The sequence below is a fragment of the Rutidosis leptorrhynchoides genome, chromosome 5 (genome assembly GCF_046630445.1).
Source record: "Rutidosis leptorrhynchoides isolate AG116_Rl617_1_P2 chromosome 5, CSIRO_AGI_Rlap_v1, whole genome shotgun sequence".
Taxonomy (NCBI): Eukaryota; Viridiplantae; Streptophyta; class Magnoliopsida; order Asterales; family Asteraceae; genus Rutidosis; species Rutidosis leptorrhynchoides.
In genome coordinates this window covers 313166783-313186882 of record NC_092337.1, presented here as the reverse complement: position 1 = coordinate 313186882, position 20100 = coordinate 313166783, and the positions used below count along the sequence as shown (strand labels likewise).

The following is a 20100-nucleotide window of genomic DNA, read 5'->3' as shown; positions in this document are numbered from 1 at the left end:
GTTATATATATAGTTAACATGATTTCATTATAAGTATGTATCTCATTAGGTATTTTAACAATGAGTTATATACATAAAAATGAGACTATTAATTTAAGAAACTCGAAAACGATATATATAACGATTATCGTTATAACAACGTCTTACTAGGTACATATGAATCATATTAAGATATTGATACACTTAGTTAATTATGTTAAATGATAAGTAAATATATTATTAAGTGTATTAACAATGAAATACATATGTAAAAATAATACTACTAACTTAATGATTTCGAAACGAGACATATATGTAACGATTATCGTTGTAACGACATTTAACTGTATATATATCATACTAAGATGTATTATATATCATAATATCATGATAATATAACAATTTAACATCTCATTTGTTATAATAAATAATGGGTTAACAACATTCAACAAGATCGTTAACCTAAATGTTTCAAAACAACATTTACATGTAACGACTAACGATGACATAACGACTCAGTTAAAATGTATATACATGTAGTGTTTTAATATGTATTCATACACTTTTGAAAGACTTCAAGACACTTATCAAAATACTTCTACTTAACAAAAATGCTTACAATTACATCCTCGTTCAGTTTCATCAACAATTCTACTCGTATGCACCCGTATTCGTACTCGTACAATACACAGCTTTTAGATGTATGTACTATTGGTATATACACTCTAATGATCAGCTCTTAGCAGCCCATTTGAGTCACCTAACACATTTGGGAACCATCATTTGGCAACTAGCATGAAATATCTCATAAAATTACAAAAATATGAGTAATCATTCATGACTTATTTACATGAAAACAAAATTACATATCCTTTATATCTAATCCATACACCAACGACCAAAAACACCTACAAACACTTTCATTCTTCAATTTTCTTCATCTAATTGATCTCTCTCAAGTTCTATCTTCAAGTTCTAAGTGTTCTTCATAAATTCCAAAAGTTCTAGTTTCATAAAATCAAGAATACTTCCAAGATTGCAAGTTTACTTCCAAGTTTTCTAAATCCATTCCAAGTAATCATCCAAGATCAAGAAACCTTTGTTACTTATAGTAGGTTATCTTTCTAATACAAGGTAATAATCATATTCAAACTTTAATTCAATTTCTATAACTATAACAATCTTATTTCGAGTGGAAATCTTACTTGAAATTGTTTTCGTGTCATGATTCTGCTTCAAGAACTTTCAAGCCATCCAAGGATCCTTTAAAGCTAGATCTATTTTTCTCATTTCTAGTAGGTTTATCCAAGGAACTTGAGGTAGTAATGATGTTCATAACATCATTCGATTCATACATATAAAGCTATCTTATTCGAAGGTTTAAACTTGTAATCACTAGAACATAGTTTAGTTAATTCTAAACTTGTTCGCAAATAAAAGTTAATCCTTCTAACTTGACTTTTAAAATCAACTAAACACATGTTATATATCTATATGATATGCTAACTTAATGATTTAAAACCTGGAAACACGAAAAACACCTTAAAATCGGATTTACGCCGTCGTAGTAACACCGCGGGCTGTTTTGGGTTAGTTAATTAAAAACTATGATAAACTTTGATTTAAAAGTTGTTATTCTGGGAAAATTATTTTTATTATGAACATGAAACTATATCCAAAAATTATGGTTAAACTCAAAGTGGAAGTATGTTTTCTAAAATGGTCATCTAGACGTCGTTCTTTCGACTGAAATGACTACCTTTACAAAAATGACTTGTAACTTATTTTTCTGACTATAAACCTATACTTTTTCTGTTTAGATTCATAAAATAGAGTTTAATATGAAACCATAACAATTTGATTCACTCAAAACGGATTTAAAATGAAGAAGTTATGGGTAAAACAAAATTGGATAATTTTTCTCATTTTAGCTACGTGAAAATTGGTAACAAATCTATTCCAACCATAACTTAATCAACTTGTATTGTATATTATGTAATCTTGAGATACCATAGACACGTATACAAAGTTTCGATCTATCATGTCGACACATCTATATATATTTCGGAACAACCATAGACACTCTATATGTGAATGTTGGAGTTAGCTATACAGGGTTGAGGTTGATTCCAAAATATATATAGTTTGAGTTATGATCAATACTGAGATACGTATACACTGGGTCGTGGATTGATTCAAGATAATATTTATCGATTTATTTCTGTACATCTAACTGTGGACAACTAGTTGTAGGTTACTAACGAGGACAGCTGACTTAATAAACTTAAAACATCAAAATATATTAAAAGTGTTGTAAATATATTTTGAACATACTTTGATATATATGTATATATTGTTATAGGTTCGTGAATCAACCAGTGGCCAAGTCTTACTTCCCGACGAAGTAAAAATCTGTGAAAGTGAGTTATAGTCCCACTTTTAAAATCTAATATTTTTGGGATGAGAATACATGCAGGTTTTATAAATGATTTACAAAATAGACACAAGTACGTGAAACTACATTCTATGGTTGAATTATCGAAATCGAATATGCCTCTTTTTATTAAGTCTGGTAATCTAAGAATTAGGGAACAGACACCCTAATTGACGCGAATCCTAAAGATAGATCTATTGGGCCTAACAAACCCCATCCAAAGTACCGGATGCTTTAGTACTTCGAAATTTATATCATATCCGAAGGGTGTCCCGGAATGATGGGGATATTCTTATATATGCATCTTGTTAATGTCGGTTACCAGGTGTTCACCATATGAATGATTTTTATCTCTATGTATGGAATGTGTATTGAAATATGAAATCTTGTGGTCTATTGTTACGATTTGATATATATAGGTTAAACCTATAACTCACCAACATTTTTGTTGACGTTTAAAGCATGTTTATTCTCAGGTGAATACTAAGAGCTTCCGTTGTTGCATACTAAAATAAGGACAAGATTTGGAGTCCATGTTTGTATGATATTGTGTAAAAAATGCATTCAAGAAACTGATTTCGATGTAACATATTTGTAGTGTAAACCATTATGTAATGGTCGTGTGTAAACAGAATATTTTAGATTATCATTATTTGATAATCTACGTAAAGCTTTTTAAACCTTTATTTATGAAATAAAGGTTATGGTTTGTTTTAAAAATGAATGCAGTCTTTGAAAAACGTCTCATATAGAGGTCAAAACCTCGCAACGAAATCAATTAATATGGAACGTTTTTAATCAATAAGAATAGGACATTTCAAGCTAGGCAGCATGTTGTAACGTCGTCAAAAGGACGAGGGTTTCGTAATGCCCAACAGCCCCGTAATAATCTAAAAACCTTGTTTCTCACCTCAACTACCGAGTCCGTCACTTGTGGGAATGTTTTATTTAAAAGTTGCAACCCAATATTCTTTTTCTCAATTTGATGAGAAGCGAACATTATTAACCCGTAAGCATAACATGCTTCTTTATGTTGCATGTTAGAAGCTCCTTCTAAAGAACGGAGTCCTATGTTGGGATATGTTGAGTCAAAATAGGTTCGTAACCCACAGCGTAAAATTGCATCTGGGTTTCCCGCTCTAAATGGCTTAAAGAAAACTTGGCGTAATTTAAAGTCTCCCCAATGTGATATACCCCACCTATCAAAGGAAAGCCTTTTATAAACTAAGGCATTTCTGGAAAGTCTTTCAAATGTTTGACAAGTTAATTTCGTCATAACTAAATGTACTGATGAATTCTGACCGACTCTAGACAAGATTTCCTCAATCATATCCTCTGGTAGGTCTTCTAAAATATTCGGTTGTCTACCCTTAACGTCCATTTTGTGTTTTTATACTTTAAAATAGACAAGGATTAGATTCGTAAAAGATAATTAACAAACAATACAAGCAATTTTTACATAGAACATAAAAGTACAAGCACACTACATTACATATAATACACAACATGATTACAACCCTCTAATCTGAATCACTGGTTTCTTCTTCTTCGGACTTGGTTTGTTTTCCTAATTTTTTTAGGGATATATGGTGCTCCTCTAATACAAGCCATCATTTTCCACAATGGTTTAGAAAAACCTGGTGGTTTAGAGGTTCGCGGGTTATTGTTACAATTTGGGAGATACGGATGTTGCCGATACATATAAAGTTCATCGGGGTTGGAATCAGGTTTCTCTATTTTTACACCTTTTCCCTTATTATTTTCTTTTGCTATATTAAATTGGGTCGAGGTAATTTCTATAACATCATCGGAATCCTCATCGGGATCCGATTCATCAGAAAATTGGTAATCTTCCCAATATTTTGCTTCCTCGGCGGAAACACTATTGACCATTTTTAACTTTGGTCCGTTGGTTGAGGATTTTCTTTTATTTAAACGATTTACTGTAGGTATCAATATTTCATCCTCCGGAACCTCTTCTTCTTCCGGTTCCTCTTCTTCCGGTTCCTCCTCTTCTGGTTCCTCTTCTTCTGGTTCCTCCTCTTCCGGTTCCTCTTCGGGAATTTGTGAATCTTCCCAATATATATTTTACTCTTCATTATTATTAGGTGAGTCGATGGGATTTGTACTAGAGGTAGACATCTATCACACAATATCAAACATGTTAAGAGATTAATATATCACATAATATTTACAGGTTACAATTTGTAGTTTCCAACAAAAGTGTTAAGCAATCGTTTTTAAAGAAAACACGGTCGAAGTCCAGACTCACTAATGTATCCTAACAAACTCGATAAGAGACACTAATGCAAATTTCTGGTTCTCTAAGACCAACGCTCGGATACCAACTGAAATGTCCCGTTCATATTGATTATAAACGTTCCATATTAATTGATTTCGTTGCGAGGTTTTGACCTCTATATAAGACGTTTTTCAAAGACTGCATTTGTTTTTAAAACAAACCATAACCTTTATTTTATCGACAAGGTTAAAAAGTCACCACCTAGATTATCCAGAAATGATAATATAAAATATCACACTTACACACTACCAATACATATTGGTTTACAATATTAATATGTTACAACAAAGTAAATCTCGAATGCATTTTTAAACAATATTATACAAGCATGCTGACACCAAATCTTGTCCATATTTTAGCATGCATCAGCGGAAGCTCTTAATAATCACCTGAGAATAAACATGCTTTAAACGTCAACAAAAATATTGGTGAGTTATAGGTTTAACCTATATATTTATCAAATCGTAATAATAGACCACAAGATTTCATATTTCAATATACATCCTATACATAGAGATAAAAATCATTCTTATGGTGAACACCTGGTAACCGACCTTAACAAGATGCATATAGACTATTCCCTATCATTCCGGGATTCCCTTCGGACATGATGAATTCGAAGTACTAAAGCATCCGGTACTTTGGATGGGGCTCGTTGGGCCCAATAGATCTATCTTTAGGATTCGTGTCAATTAGGGTGTCTGTTCCCTAATTCTTAGATTACCAGACTAAAAAGGGGCATATTCAGTTTAATAATCCAGCCATAGAATGTAGTTTCATTTACTTGTGTCTATTTTGTAAAACATTTATAAAACTGCATGTATTCTCATCCCAAAATATTAGATTTTAAAAGTGGGACTATAACTCACATTCACAGATTTTTACTTCGTCGGGAAGTAAGACTTGGCCACTGGTTGATTCACGAACTTATAACAAATATGTACATATATATCAAAGTATGTTCAAAATATATTTACAACATTTTTAATACGTTTTGCTGTTTTAAGTTTATTAAGTCAGCTGTCCTCGTTAGTAACCTACAATTAGTTGTCCACAGTTAGATGTACAGAAAATAAAGCAATATATATTATCTCGAATCAATCCACGACCTCGTGCGTACAAGCCTCAGGCTAGATCACAAATCAAAGTGTATATATAGTATTTTGGAATCAACCTCAACCCTGTATAGCTAACTCCAATATTACTGCATATAGAGTGTCTATGGTTGTTCCAATATATATATATATATATATATATATATATATATATATATATATATATATATATATATATATGGGTCGATATGATATGTCAAAACATTGTATTCGTGTCTATGGTATCCCAAGATTACATAATATATTAGAATACATGTATAATACAATATGAGTTAGCTAGGATATGATTAATATAGATTTGTTACCAATTTTCACGTAGCTACAACAAGCCAAAATATCCAATCTTGTTTTACCCATAACTTCTTCGTTTTAAATCCGTTTTGAGTGATTCAAGTTTCTATGGTTTCACATTGAACTTAAGTTTATGAATCTAAATAGAAAAAGTATAAGTTTATAGTCAGAAATACAGGTTACAAGTCATTTTTGTAAAGGTAGTCATTTCAGTCGAAAGAACGACGTCTAGATGACCATTTTGGAAAACATACTTCCACTTTGAGTTTAACCATGATTTTTGGATATAGTTTCATGTTCATAAGAAAAATAATTTTCCCAGAAGAACAACTTTTAAATCAAAGTTTATCATAGTTTTTAATTAACTAACCCAAAACAGCCCGCGGTGTTACTACGACGGCGTATATCCAGTTTTACGGTGTTTTTCGTGTTTTCAGGTTTTAAATCAATAAGTTAGCATATCATATAGATATAGAACATGTGTTTAGTTGATTTTAAAATTCAAGTTAGAAGGATTAACTTTTGTTTGCGAACAAGTTTAGAATTAACTAAACTATGTTCTAGTGATTACAAGTTTAAACCTTCGAATAAGGTAGTTTTATATATATGAATTGAATGATGTTATGAACATCATTAATACCTCAGTTTTTGTGGATAAACCTACTGGAAATGAGAAAAATAGATCTAGCTTCAAAGGATCCTTGGATGGCTTGAAAGTTCTTGAAGCAAAATCATGACACGAAAACAAGTTCAAGTAAGATTTCCACTCGAAATAAGATTGTTAAAGTTATAGAAATTGAATCAAAGTTTGAATATGAGTATTACCTTATATTAGAAAGATATCTTATTGTAAATAAGAAAGATTTCTTGAGGTTGGATGATCACTCAAAGTGGATTTGCAAGATTGGAAGTAAACTAGCAAACTTGGAAGTGTTGTTGGCGTGTTCTTGAGTAGTTGTTTTATAACTTGGTTTATGTATGGATTTCTGAACTAGATAGAGATAGATTTTTTTGAAGATGATGAAGAACACTTATAACAAAGGAAGAACACTTGAGAGAGAGTAATTTGATTCAAGAAAATTGAAATGAAAATGTGTTTGTGAGTACCTATCTTCACGTGAATTAGGATGGCATTATAGTCTCCATTAGTTTGTAATTTTGTGAGATATTTTATGCTAGATGTTAAATGATGGTTCCCACATGGTTAGGTGACTCACATGGGCTGCTAAGAGCTGATCATTGGAGTGTATATACCAATAGTAAATACATTTAGAAGCTGTGTATTGTACGAGTACAAATACGAGTGCATACGAGTAGAATTGTTGATGAAAATGAATGAGGATGTAATTGTAAGCATTTTTGTTAAGTAGAAGTACTTTGATAAGTGTCTTGAAGTCTTTCAAAAGTGTATGAATACATATTTAAACACTACATGTAAATACATTTTAACTGAGTCGTTAAGTCATCGTTAGTCGTTATATGTAAATGTTGTTTTGAAACCTTTAAGTTAACGATCTTGTTAAATGTTGTTAACCCATTGTTTATTATATCTAATGAGATATTAAATTATTACATTATCATGATATTATGATGTATTAATATATCTTAATATGATATATATATATACATTTAAATATTGTTACAACGGTAATCGTTACATGTATGTCTCGTTTCGAAATCCTTAAGTTAGTAGTCTTGTTTTTACATATGTAGTTCATTGTTAATATACTTAATGAGATACATACTTATCATAATATCATGTTAACTATATATATATACATATATATGTCATCATATAGTATTTACAAGTTTTAACGTTCGTGAATCTTCGGTCAACTTGGGTGGTCAATTGTCTATACGAAACCTATTTCAATTAATCAAGTCTTAACAAGTTTGATTGCTTAACATGTTGGAAACACTTAATCATGTAAATAACAATTTCATTTAATATATATAAACATGAAAAAGTTCGGGTCACTACAATAAACATCCTATTGTAACTCATACATTGTATCACGAATTCTATCAATAAAATCTCTCTAGTTTGGTCCGTGGATTAAATTAATCATCCTTTGATTACATATGACCACGTTAAATTATCGCGTACTTATTTTCGTTATTATTGTCTCCGTTTGTCTATTGTGGGAGGGTGATTTTCTGGAAATCACTCTTAGTGTTAGGTCCTATAATCCTAACAATTGGTATCTAGAGCTCAAGATTTTGAGTTTGTGAAGATGGCGAAAGATGAAAAATTTAGAATCGATAGATTTGATAAAAAAAGACTTCGGCTTTAGAAGATGCAAATTGAAGATTACTTGTATCAAAAGAAGCTACACCAACCCTTGTAGGAAGTCAAACCTGAAGGCATGGATGATGCTGATTGGTCTCTTTTGGATCGTCAAGCTTTGGGTGCGATTCGTCTCTCTCTTACCAAGAACATTGCATATAACATTGTGAATGAGAAAACAACTTTTGCATGTTTGAAGGCTGATATCGGCCAAAAAGTCAAGTTTTTACCCCCGATATTCAGCCCTAAATCAATAAAGTTCCAAACTTTGTCACCAAAATAATCGCTTTATCGGTCAATTTTGCAGATTAAGTAACTACAAAGGCGATGCAAAAAGAATCAAGTAAATCAGAGCTAAAACGAAGATTCTGGAGCGAAAGCAGTGAAAGACAAGTCACGACTTCGGAAACCAAGTTACGATCCCGAGAACGAGCAAAGCGATCCAAGCAAACAGCAAGACCAGGGGTAAAACCGGCCTGACAAGCCGGCCTGCCTTATAGCGACAGCTTTCCCTATGAGTCAGACACCGGCCACAACAAACGGCCACAAGAAATGGCTTGCCTAGGCACTGTCCTCTGGCACCGGCCTTTGACGTTGGCCTGCCACGCCGGCCTGCCAGCCGGCCCTAGCCAAAATTCGCCTATAAAAGGAGGCTTTTAGGCTCATTTTTACACACACTCAATTTTGTACTTCAATTTAGATTTTAAGTATTTTAGTTAGTTTTTATTAGTAGCTAACTTAGCTTTTATTATCCAGAGGATATCCCGGCGAGTCACTGCGATCTCGGGCAGATTTCTTCGGCCTTTTCAAGCTTTATCCAAAATGCTTGTCTTATTAATTAAACATGTATTGTTATCATTTATGTTTAAAGATGCATTTTGATATTGCCATGTTGGCTTAATTAATCTGTATGTTGCCATGATAGAAGTTTTGGGTTAGCGTAGTTATGTTAAATTACTACGATTACTGTTCTTATACTGAATTTGTGACCCCAATAGATTTGTATACTAGCATCTTAAGGATTGACCAACCTAGGTTGTGATCAGGACTTATCCACCTATATGAACTTAGCTACTTCATAGGATTAAGACCCCTTGTTATACTGTACCTGAAGATTCTATGAAGTCGGTATGGCCGGAGTTCCCGAGAGGCATTTAATGCGCTTTTAGGACACGGAACTTAGGAATTGAGACATGAATGACCTAGTATGCCTATTGATTGTTCTGAGCAGATCTCTTAGGAGCTATTAAGATCTAGTTAGTGCCTTAACTGTGTGACTCAAACCTATTGTATGTTCGTGTAATGTTGTTGCCTTAGGATTAAGTCATATCAACTGCTTCAGGTATCTATTAGGTTTCTATCTACTTTACTTTCAGTATATCAATTTTAATGCTGTATAATGTCTAGATTAGTATGATCTCATTAGTATGATGAAATGGTTGTTAGTTTATATTAATGTTTTGTCAACTTGACCCGATGGACTCCTTCGGTTTGTGATCAGTGTTTACTCAACACGGCACATTGTTATTCATTTACCTAAACTGATAACGAGGGTTAGGATTAGAACTCAACTTACTAATAAACCTAGTGCTTTACTAAGGATAACCTCTAAGGTATAGTTATCTTTCAATTATACAACCAAGTGACATATTTTTTACTGCTCAATGAGAACTCCGGGAGTCTAGGGATAAGTAGGTCTGTGTAATTGGCTCATCCAACCAGATCTACACTATTCTAATCATAGATTTAACATACATATAATTACCTTTCCCTAGCCCAAATTGATATCTTGGTCAACATTTCCCAGATCTGCATACTCCGGATATCCCTCCATCACCTTTACCTTTTCGTAATTAGGATTATTAGCTTAAAACTAACTACTATCTTTCATCTAGGTAATTTAACCAAAGACAATTATTCACTTGATCTTCAATTCATTAAACCATTCAAAAACACGACCCTAGGTTAACTTACACCTTCTACCCCAGAAGTTAAAAGTGAATTTAGGCCCCGCAAAATTTAAATAGAAGAAAGAGGAAACCCTGTTGATAAGTTCATATTGTCACCTTGCGACCTAACGACAAATAAAACCATCCAGTTTAGACATATCATAGGGAGACCAATTTATTTGGCGCCGCTGCCAGGGATCGTATATTTTGATTAAGAAAGGTTCTAAACAGTCAAAAGTGCTATTTGGTGGTGTCTAAGAAAGACAACTATACACGGACTTGGTTGTTGGATTTTTCGAACAGTCTCCAATTATATTGGAACCAAAAGGATCTTGCCTCTCCGTAGTTGATCTGGCCACTTGGGTACGAATTAATCTATAAGAAACCCTATCAATTGGAATATCCGATAAGGTTAGCGACCGAATTTCAAGAATAATTGTTTTAATTAAATTATCGATCATTTTAGTTAATTAACATCTTCTGAAAGTTACTTTTCCAGTCTTTAAACAGAAAATTTTAAAAAAAAATGGAATAACAAATCACCCTCGCTTTTATGCAAAAGCCATGCTTAGAAGAAAGAGGAGGACCAATCACCTTAGGAACCGAAGGGATCCCTGAAATCAGTTCACATATGATCAATTTGGTCAATATGATCTGTAAATTTCAAGGATTTCCAACTGACAATCCAAACTTTCACCTAAACAAATTTATCAGTCTGGTTGACTCTATTAAGAAGGAAGAAAACGAGAAAAACATTTTGAAACTTAACCTTTTCCAATATTCTTTGTCTACAGACGCTTTAACATGGTTTGATGAGCTTAAACCCAATTCAATACATTCATGGGAGGAATTAGCCACAAAGTTTTTGAACAAATTTTATCCACCTTCCCTACAAACCGGTTTGAGAAATGACATCACAAACTTTTCTCAAAAAGAAAACGAGTCATTGTGTCTAGCATGGAATAGATTAAAGATGATGCTTAAAATATGTCTGAATCATCCGTTAAGTCGGGCAGACATAATCAGTACACTTTACAATGGTTTGATTAAAGATGATAAGTCTCTCCTAGACATGACCTCGCAAGACAATTTCATGTCACGAACGGCAGATGAAGCATGGAATCTCTTAGAAACAATAGATGCACAACAGGAAGATTAGAGCAATGAAGCTGTTGAGAAGGATGACATCTTCACTCAAACGCTAAAAGTGCTAGAACCAAGTTACAAGATCTCACCCTCACTCTTCAAAGTTTATCAATTCCTAAAAGTCCCGATGCTACTAGAACCAGTCTAAGGTATCCTTACCCTAGATGGCCATATAAACAGCAAAATAGCTCGGACTCTAATATAATCTTCCCATTACACCAACCTACTCTCCACTCTAAGAAAACTTTAGTCGACTTTATGACAAAGCAATATATGATAAATCTTCAAGTCATAGAATACCAGAATAAATTTGATGCTTTGATAAAGACTTTTGAAGAACTAATAACCAATTTTCAGCTTACTCTTAAACGATTAACCACTAAAGTTGAAACAGAGTGTAGTGAGTTTGATGCCCTAGTAGTAACTAGAGGTGGGAAGGAAACAACTGTTAACATACGCATACAAATTTTTTTTCAATACGGAACCTGTGCCAATTGACCCATTTGTCAATCCATCGGAACCTATATCTCCTAAAGCTTCGAAAATTATTCCGCGAGCCCGCATACCCTTTCCAGGTAGGCTTAGGAAGCAAAAGCAAGAAGCGATTCACTAAGTATTGAGATATTATTAAAAACCTGCATTTGAATGTACGACTAGTAGATGCCTTATTTAGAGATGCCAAACTGCGCTGAATTTTTCAAAGAATTACTTTCAAATAAAGAGAGATTAAGAGAGATAGTTAGCTTACCCTTAAGTGAGGAATGTTCGTTAGTGTTGCACATGGTATTCCCCCTAAGTTAGGAGATACATGAAGATTCACTGTACCTTGCTACCTGAAAAATGTCCAAATCAGCAATGCGTTAGCAGATCTGGGAGCCAGTGTAAACCTAATGCCCTATTCATTATTCAAAAAGTTAGGACTTAATGACTTAAGACCTACCAGAATGACTATCCAACTCGCGGACATATCAGTTAAGATTCCTCGAGGAATAGTTGAAGATGTCCTAGTCAGAGTGGATAAGTTTGCATTTTCCGTTGATTTCGTCATTATGGATATTGAGGAAGACACGAAGCTCCCACTCATACTCGGCTCACCATTCTTGAATACTGCTAAGGCCATAATTGACGTACACGAGAAATCACTGAAATTAAGAGTTGGAAATGTGAAGTCACATTCAATGTCGACCGCCTCATGATCCACCCTCGCGAGGAAGATCTCAATCTCGCTGATTCTTTTCAAGAACTCGTCAACGAATATCTGGAAGATACCATAACTATATGCAGTCAAGATCAAATTTCTAAGGATCTGTTCTTTACACCTCCTGAAGAAAATCTTGATAACCATTCAGCCATAGATCTTACTTAATAATCTCCACATATTTGCTTTGGTTTGGGCCACTAATCTCCACATATACTTGATTTTTAGCATTCTAAATGTTCGTCAATGGTTTCGGTTTGTCTTGCATAGCCTTTAGCTCTCTGTAATTTCAATATGGGCCTATTCTCCTCTTTACGAAAGAGTGCAGGCGCCTTGTTTTGTAATATTGGATCGATTCATCGCTTTGATGAGTTGTTTTCCTTTTATTTTAATTTATTTCCAGTTTTTTGTCAAAAAATAAAAATAAAATTTAAGTAGCACCAACCAATTATGAATAGCTTTTAATCCATCTATTTGAAGTCTATTTTCATTTTCACAGTTTTTAAAGTTGCTATTTTCATTTTCATTCTGAATTAGCTTATAATCCATCCATATTTCATTTTCACAGTTTTTTTTACTCTTTAAAAAAAAAAAAAAAAATGAACTTATATTAGGACTTTCTTTTCTCAGTTGTATTTACAAATCTTAATTCTATAAATTTTTAACATAGTATATCTAGTATACTAAGATTTACCTGTTTGTCAATGTAAACAGGGTTGTAAACTAAGTGGAATCAAACTGTGTGGAGCATTTGCAGCATCGACGCTACTTGCTGCCTATTCCTCCAAGAACAATAATCGGAAAAAGTATGGAGTCGTCTTCTTAAATGATTGCCGCTCATATGTACAGCTATCTATATCTGCCCATGAATTTGGTATACACTCATTCTAGTTAGTTGTTGCTTTGACTATACACAAGGTTATTGTTGATGCATATATTTTCCGAGGGAAAGCATATCCACAAACAACAATATGAGATGGGTTGTAAATTTGATGTAGGTTTTATTAGGGTTTAGCTAACTTGTAGCTGTCAATGTAAACCCTAACCCGGGTAAACCCTACGTCATCAGTTACAAAACTCGCTACTCGGTCAATATTCGATCGAGACGTTGGAGGGAGTAATCGGCAACTCGGGATTAATCGGATTGGACTTTTTATACATTTACATTAAATCTATAGTGAATATTAAAATCCTATAATGATGATTTCATTATTAGGCTAATTCCTTTGTTAAGAAAAAAAAAACATGGTGGGTGATGTCATTAATCTAAATAATTTTGAATTAAAATTAAATCTTATTAATTAATTATTATTATTAAATCTTATTAATAATTATTTTAATTATTAAAATTAAATAATTTTGAATTATTTTAATTAATTATTTTGAATTGAGTACGAGAAGCTATAAAAGTTAGGCAGAAGGAAACCAATTCTAAATTTATATTTTAATTTACACTTTTAAAATAAAATGACAACCAATATTATCTCTTATGATTTGATGTAGATTGTTTAATATGCATTTTAGGTATTTGATGGAATGTTCAGCTGACGAGTTTCTTAAACGGACTATGTGGTTTCACGGGTCATTAAACTAAATGACTTTAGCATTTACGTTCACTTAATACCTAAAACATATCATTAAACTGTTTCGTTTAAACAAACCCGTGGCTCCACGGGTCATTTCACTAGTTAAAAATTATATGTGTAAACATAGAAGAAAAAGCATAAACATAAACATAAAATTTAACGTAATTATCCAAAAAGGTAAACATAATGTTCATCTATTCAAAAACTCTAAAATTTTAGTTTAAAATTATATTCGAATGTTGACCAATTTTGATTTTAACTAACTTTGACCAAAAATTTCAATTTTGACTCATTAGCCGACGTGACTGTTAATTAAATGGATTTTGAAAGATCGGTTCGATATGTTCTTAAAAGGGAGTAATCGGGCTTCTTTACAACTGTGGATATACACATAAGCATGGTTACAAACGACCCCTCTCGTGCCGTTGTGGCGGCCGTTGCGACGGTTTGGTACTAGCCCGTCCCGTCTTTGTCAAAAGTACGAATTGGTGACTATCGGTCAAAAGTTGCGCTAGAGTCCGGGAAAAGTAGGTCAAATCACTCAAAGTTGTCGTATTTTTGTTGGATTTTTTTTTTTTTGTATAAACTAACGGTGATAGCGATTATAAGTATAAATTAGTCGCAGGAATTTTGTGGCTTTAAATATGTATATAAATATATATCTATATACTTATATAATTAAAACTCAACATTGGTCAATGTCCGTCTCGACTCTATTTTGACCCTTTACGGTCTCAACTATCTCAACTCCGTCTCACACTTTTTTCACGCCAGTTTCAACCTTGCATATAAGTATATACATACATGTAGACAGAATGCAAGCAGACATTAGTGGTTGAATAGTAGTTGCACACATATATATATATATGAACAGAAAGTATCAATTCACTATTCACACCAATATTCTATTCGAAAGGGCATTTTCGTCATTATACATGTATGTTGTTGCCTTCACCTCCATTCTAGTTGGTTTTATTTTTGGCGAAAAACGTAATATATTATAAATAAATAAAAAGAGATCCGATGATCTACGGCATTACATGAGGTGTTACAGACACAGATATACATCTGTTATTGATAAAACTAATGTTCCACATGAACTTTAAATGACATAATCCTATAACAATCAACTACAAAACCCGGACAAACCCCGAAACAGCCAACCCAATCAACGAAAAGAAGCTAATGCTTCTGTGTAGTAACCGCCGATTTGATCACCGAATCCTAAAAAAGGTCCTCACCTGAACCGAAGTCTGCAACTGCGAACCTCGACTCACGAGCCCACACACCAAACCGCATCAACCCCAAACTCGTAAATCTGTAACCAAGTCGCTCGCCGGGCAACCCAAGAACACCCGCCTCGAGACCGCAATCAAAAACCCAGAACATAACCTCGATGGCTAGATCGTTCCATTCTAGTTGTTATCATCACTAAAAGTTCTAACTTGAATGGCTTATACTGATTGATTTATTGAATTCAAGTATCATTTAAATAAATCTAGCATTCTTGATCACTAAAAGATGTTTTTTTGATTTGCCTTGTCTTATATTTTTCAGGGTTTTACCATTCTGCAATCTCCACTAGCCATGAAGTAAAAGGAGAAGAAACCTTATGGGACTTGGCAACTAAGATCTACAAGAATATTAAAAACTCTTAACCAATAACAAACATTTCACAGATATGGCTGACTTGAACTAATCATGTCTAAGGCCATCGAAAACCTCAGTTTGACACCATCATCTTCCTTGAAAACTTCAATGGTTAGCGTCTTCGAAGATCCAGTCATCGAGATTTCTAGTGACGCTGAGCAAGAATTCAGACTTGATGATTGTATGGGGTGTGCTTTGGCTCATGGAGTGTCCATCTATTATACTTTTCGATACTGTCCGAGAAGGACAGTCGATGATTGTGCTTGTGTTTACCCCGCATCTTTACATTCAAGAGAACAGATGCAAGAATTTATTCATAACATGAAGATCAAACTTATTGAAGGTTTTAAAGTTGATGAGAAGCTTCAAATTTAGAATTCTCTTTCTAAAAATGTTATTTGATCTTGGTTTTACCATTCAAAATGATGACAATAGGCAAAAATTGTTGTATCATTACATGCTAACTGGAATTTTCCTTTGTCCCTTGTTATTTAATGTTTTCTGTACACATTTCTATAGTTATCGGTCAATCGATCTGTTTGCTGAAATCGTTGTTCAGTTTTTTTCAATCTAAAGATGTTGGCTGTGGGACCGTCGGTGGGGGACCATTAGAAGGTCGGTTTTACCCCCTTTTATGTTCATAATAACAAATCTTGTATGGTGATTTATTTCAAATACTACAAAGTTTTGTGATGCTGCCTCAATCTTACATGTTCAACTACTTACATTAGGTATTGATCATGCCGCCACAAGCATAACTGAAAATTTTAAACTTCAGGTAGTCGTTGCTATATTGTTTCTTACAGCACAACACAACACTACAAATTCATACCATGGTACTATCCTTGACTTTGACTTTGACTCTGACTTTTTGACTTTCCTTATGTCATTATTCTAAGCCAACCCAACAAGCTTTTCGCTAACCTCCCACAGCTTCCGAGCTTTCTCAGCATCACTCGCTTCTTGCGAAAGCTGGTTTTCAAACGAAGCCGAGTTCTTGTTCCAACTCCAATACACACCCGATTTCGTTAAACTTGAATCGCTTACAACCTAACAAGTTCAATTAAAAAAAAAAGTCAACATTGGTCAACTGTACCACCTAGTAATAAAAGTCATACATTCACTAACCTGTGCTAGTCGTTTTCCAGCTTCTTCTTCCGATACATACCCTTTCGTGATGTATTTCTGGAAAGGTGGAAACAGAATCCGAAACAACGGAACGTGTTCCCTGAATAAACCCGTTGTAGCAATACAACCGGGGTACAAGGACGAAAACGTAACTCCGGTTTCTTCATGATACCGTCGGTGAAACTCTTGCATTGTAAGCATATTGCATACTTTACTATCTTTATACGCTTTGGCACCATCAAATTCTCCACCGTCAATCATGGCTGAACTGTTTAGCCCGTTTAACCCCCCGGCTAACCCTCGTAAGTCCCCTAGGTTAGCTTTTGGGGGAACATTTCCGGCCAAAGTGTTTGTGTTTCCTACAAATTTATCAATAATTAGAAAATGTTTTCACAACTTGGAACATGGTTTGGTACACTATTGTAAAAGTCGGCCGAGTCAGCCGACACGTTGGTTTGGAGACTAGCCCGTGCCGCCAAAAATCACCTTAAAAATAGGTCAACGCTAAAAACTCGGTCAACACAAAAAGTCGGGTCAAAGTGCCCCAAAAACACCTTACAAGTCGATCAACACTAAAAAATCGGTCAACACTAAAAGATCTGGTCAATGGCGGTCTGAGTCTAGCTGAGTTGGTCAAAGGTAGGTAAAAAAAATATTTAAATCAGATTTTGCGCCATATATTCATCTTTGAAATATTTATGTATTATATTATATTATTGACATATTTATGTGTAATATATATGTGTTTCGTTTATTTATTATTAAAAGTCAACGTTAGTCGATGCCTAACTTGACCGTCTCGTCCCCGACTTGACCGACTCGTCCTTTCAAGGTCTCGACCGACTCGTCCCTGACTAGCGAATTTTACAGCCATGGTTTGGTAAGAATTTATGTTAGTACTCCCTTCGTCCTAAATCTACTGTGCCCGGACAAAAAAAACGCAATTTAAGAAAAAGTGACTGACACATGTACTTTTTTGTTAACTTTTCCAGTTGTACCCCTTACTTTTTACCTATATTTTTGAATTACATGTATAAAGTAGGGGCACAAAAGAACTTTACCACATTATTCTTTTCCATTTATAGAAGTGGACAATTAATTTGAGACATCACAAAAAGGAATACTAGACAGTAGAATTGGGACGGAGGGAGTACCTGTTATGGAACCAACAATGACAAGTCGTTTTTGCGGGAAATCAGATTTCTTAAGGTCATCAAGCAACAACCTTGATAGCAAAAAGTGACCAAGATGGTTAGTCCCGACACTAAGTTCAAATCCTTCCGCAGTATAAGTAGGATCTTTAGCCGTAGGCAAATAAATAGCTGCATTGCACACAAGTGCATCGAGTGGTTTACCAGACCGCCTAAACGTGTCCACAAATTGACGAACACTTTCAAGAGATGAAAGATCAAGATGCATAACTGTGTAGTTTTCCTTACTAATCCCAACTGATTTAGCAGCTTTTTCGGCTTTTAAAAAATTCCTACAAGCCATTATTACGTGATACGATCCAGTATCTGCTAAAGCTTTTGCAGTGGCTAGACCTAAACCCGACGAGGCTCCTGTAATGATTACATTGCCCTTTCTGAGCGTTTTCTTGCCGTCTGGTACAGCTTCGTTAATTGATGGAGTCACTGTTGCTGTTTGCGCGCGAATTGGTCCCGATGATGACGTCCTTCTAAGCTCCTACAATCAAATGTACTTGAATTTAACTCTCAACGTATGCTTTTGTATCAACAAAGAGAAAATTGCGCGGATAGTCCCTATGGTTTGTACTAGATTGCATGGATAATCATAGTGACTATCCACACTCAAAACCTCAACTATGGTTATCCATGTAATCTAGTACAAACCACATGGACTGTCCGCGCAATTTTCTCATCATCAAATTTGGTCAAACTTTTACAAATTTAGTCAAACTATTGGATTCTCTAGATGTAATAACTATACACTAGCTTTTTTTCTAACTGAAGTTTATTGGGTATAAGTTCTAGAACACAAGATAGAGAATCTAATGCATGTAGTACAATTAAAAAAGAAATTGACAGTAGAATTTAAAGCTTTAATCACAGATTTGTAAAATATTTGATTACCTTAGTTGCAATGAATAGAGGACTAAAATCAGATTTGACATTTTTTAAGATAAATGAATTGTCCTTAAGGCTGCAAGATTTCAGCTTCCCCTGTTTCAGATTACACATTTCACATAACACAAACAGATTAATTAATACTATATAATATAACTATAATTATAATTATTATTTTAATTTTAATTAAATATATAAGTGAAATGTTAGCGCAATTTATTTACCTCTTTGTGAACAGAGATTGCTGATGGAAGAAGAGAAGCTGCTCGAAGCGCCATGAATTATAGATAAGTTTAAAGATCTTTCTTCTTTTTTGAAAGTAATGAAATTTGAGCGTGATTTACAACCGGCAGGGGTCGATTGCGATACTACGGAAATGCCTTGGTTGGGAACGATAAGGTTTTAGTAACGGGTTTATTGGAAAAGGAGTGACACGTTGGCATTTTAATGGCCAATCATTGTTTGCTATTTGGATTTCTTGATAATTCTTTATTTTTTAAATCTGGAATAAAGTACCTAATTACTCCCTCTATTCTAAATCTATTTGGCTCCATACAAAAATACACGGTTTAATAATAACTATCCGTCACATGTACCAATTATGTTCACTTTCCAGTCTTTCCCCTTATTTTTTACTTATTTTTTTGACTTACATATATAAAGTATGGGTACAAAAGAAATTTATCACATTATTCTTTTTCATTTATAGATGTGGACAATTAATTTGAGAGATCTCAAAAACGAATAACTCACAATAGATATGGGACTGAGGAAGTACTAGTATAGAATGACTCCGGGCTGCTCGCAAAGTCGTTAGTCAGTTCAAAAAATATTGGATACCCAGATCTAAAAAAAAAAAAGTAAAAGTTTTTTCGTATTAAAAGAAAAAGATAAAAAACTGTATAACCAAGACGTTTTCATGAAAAAAAAAAAAAAACTAACTGACAA

At 33.8% G+C, this 20100-nt stretch overlaps 2 protein-coding genes across 2 annotated transcripts; one reads left to right on the top strand and one right to left on the bottom strand.

Moving 5' to 3' along the window:
* The first annotated feature begins 8487 nt into the window (after window positions 1-8487).
* LOC139849495 (uncharacterized) lies at window positions 8488-16312 on the top strand. Its single transcript, XM_071839149.1, has 4 exons — window positions 8488-8625; window positions 13416-13575; window positions 15845-15909; window positions 15998-16312. Exons 1-4 carry the CDS (start codon window positions 8488-8490, stop codon window positions 16310-16312), a joined length of 678 nt encoding a protein of 225 aa, XP_071695250.1.
* Window positions 16313-16578: 266 nt separating this feature from the next.
* Window positions 16579-19540, bottom strand: LOC139846501 (protochlorophyllide reductase-like). The gene is made up of 5 exons (XM_071835985.1): window positions 19377-19540; window positions 19159-19248; window positions 18220-18751; window positions 17066-17424; window positions 16579-16987 (listed from the first exon to the last, which is right to left on the bottom strand). The coding sequence occupies exons 1-5, from the start codon at window positions 19428-19430 to the stop codon at window positions 16832-16834; spliced, it is 1191 nt and encodes a 396-aa protein (XP_071692086.1). The 5' UTR covers window positions 19431-19540; the 3' UTR covers window positions 16579-16831.
* Window positions 19541-20100: the final 560 nt, after the last annotated feature.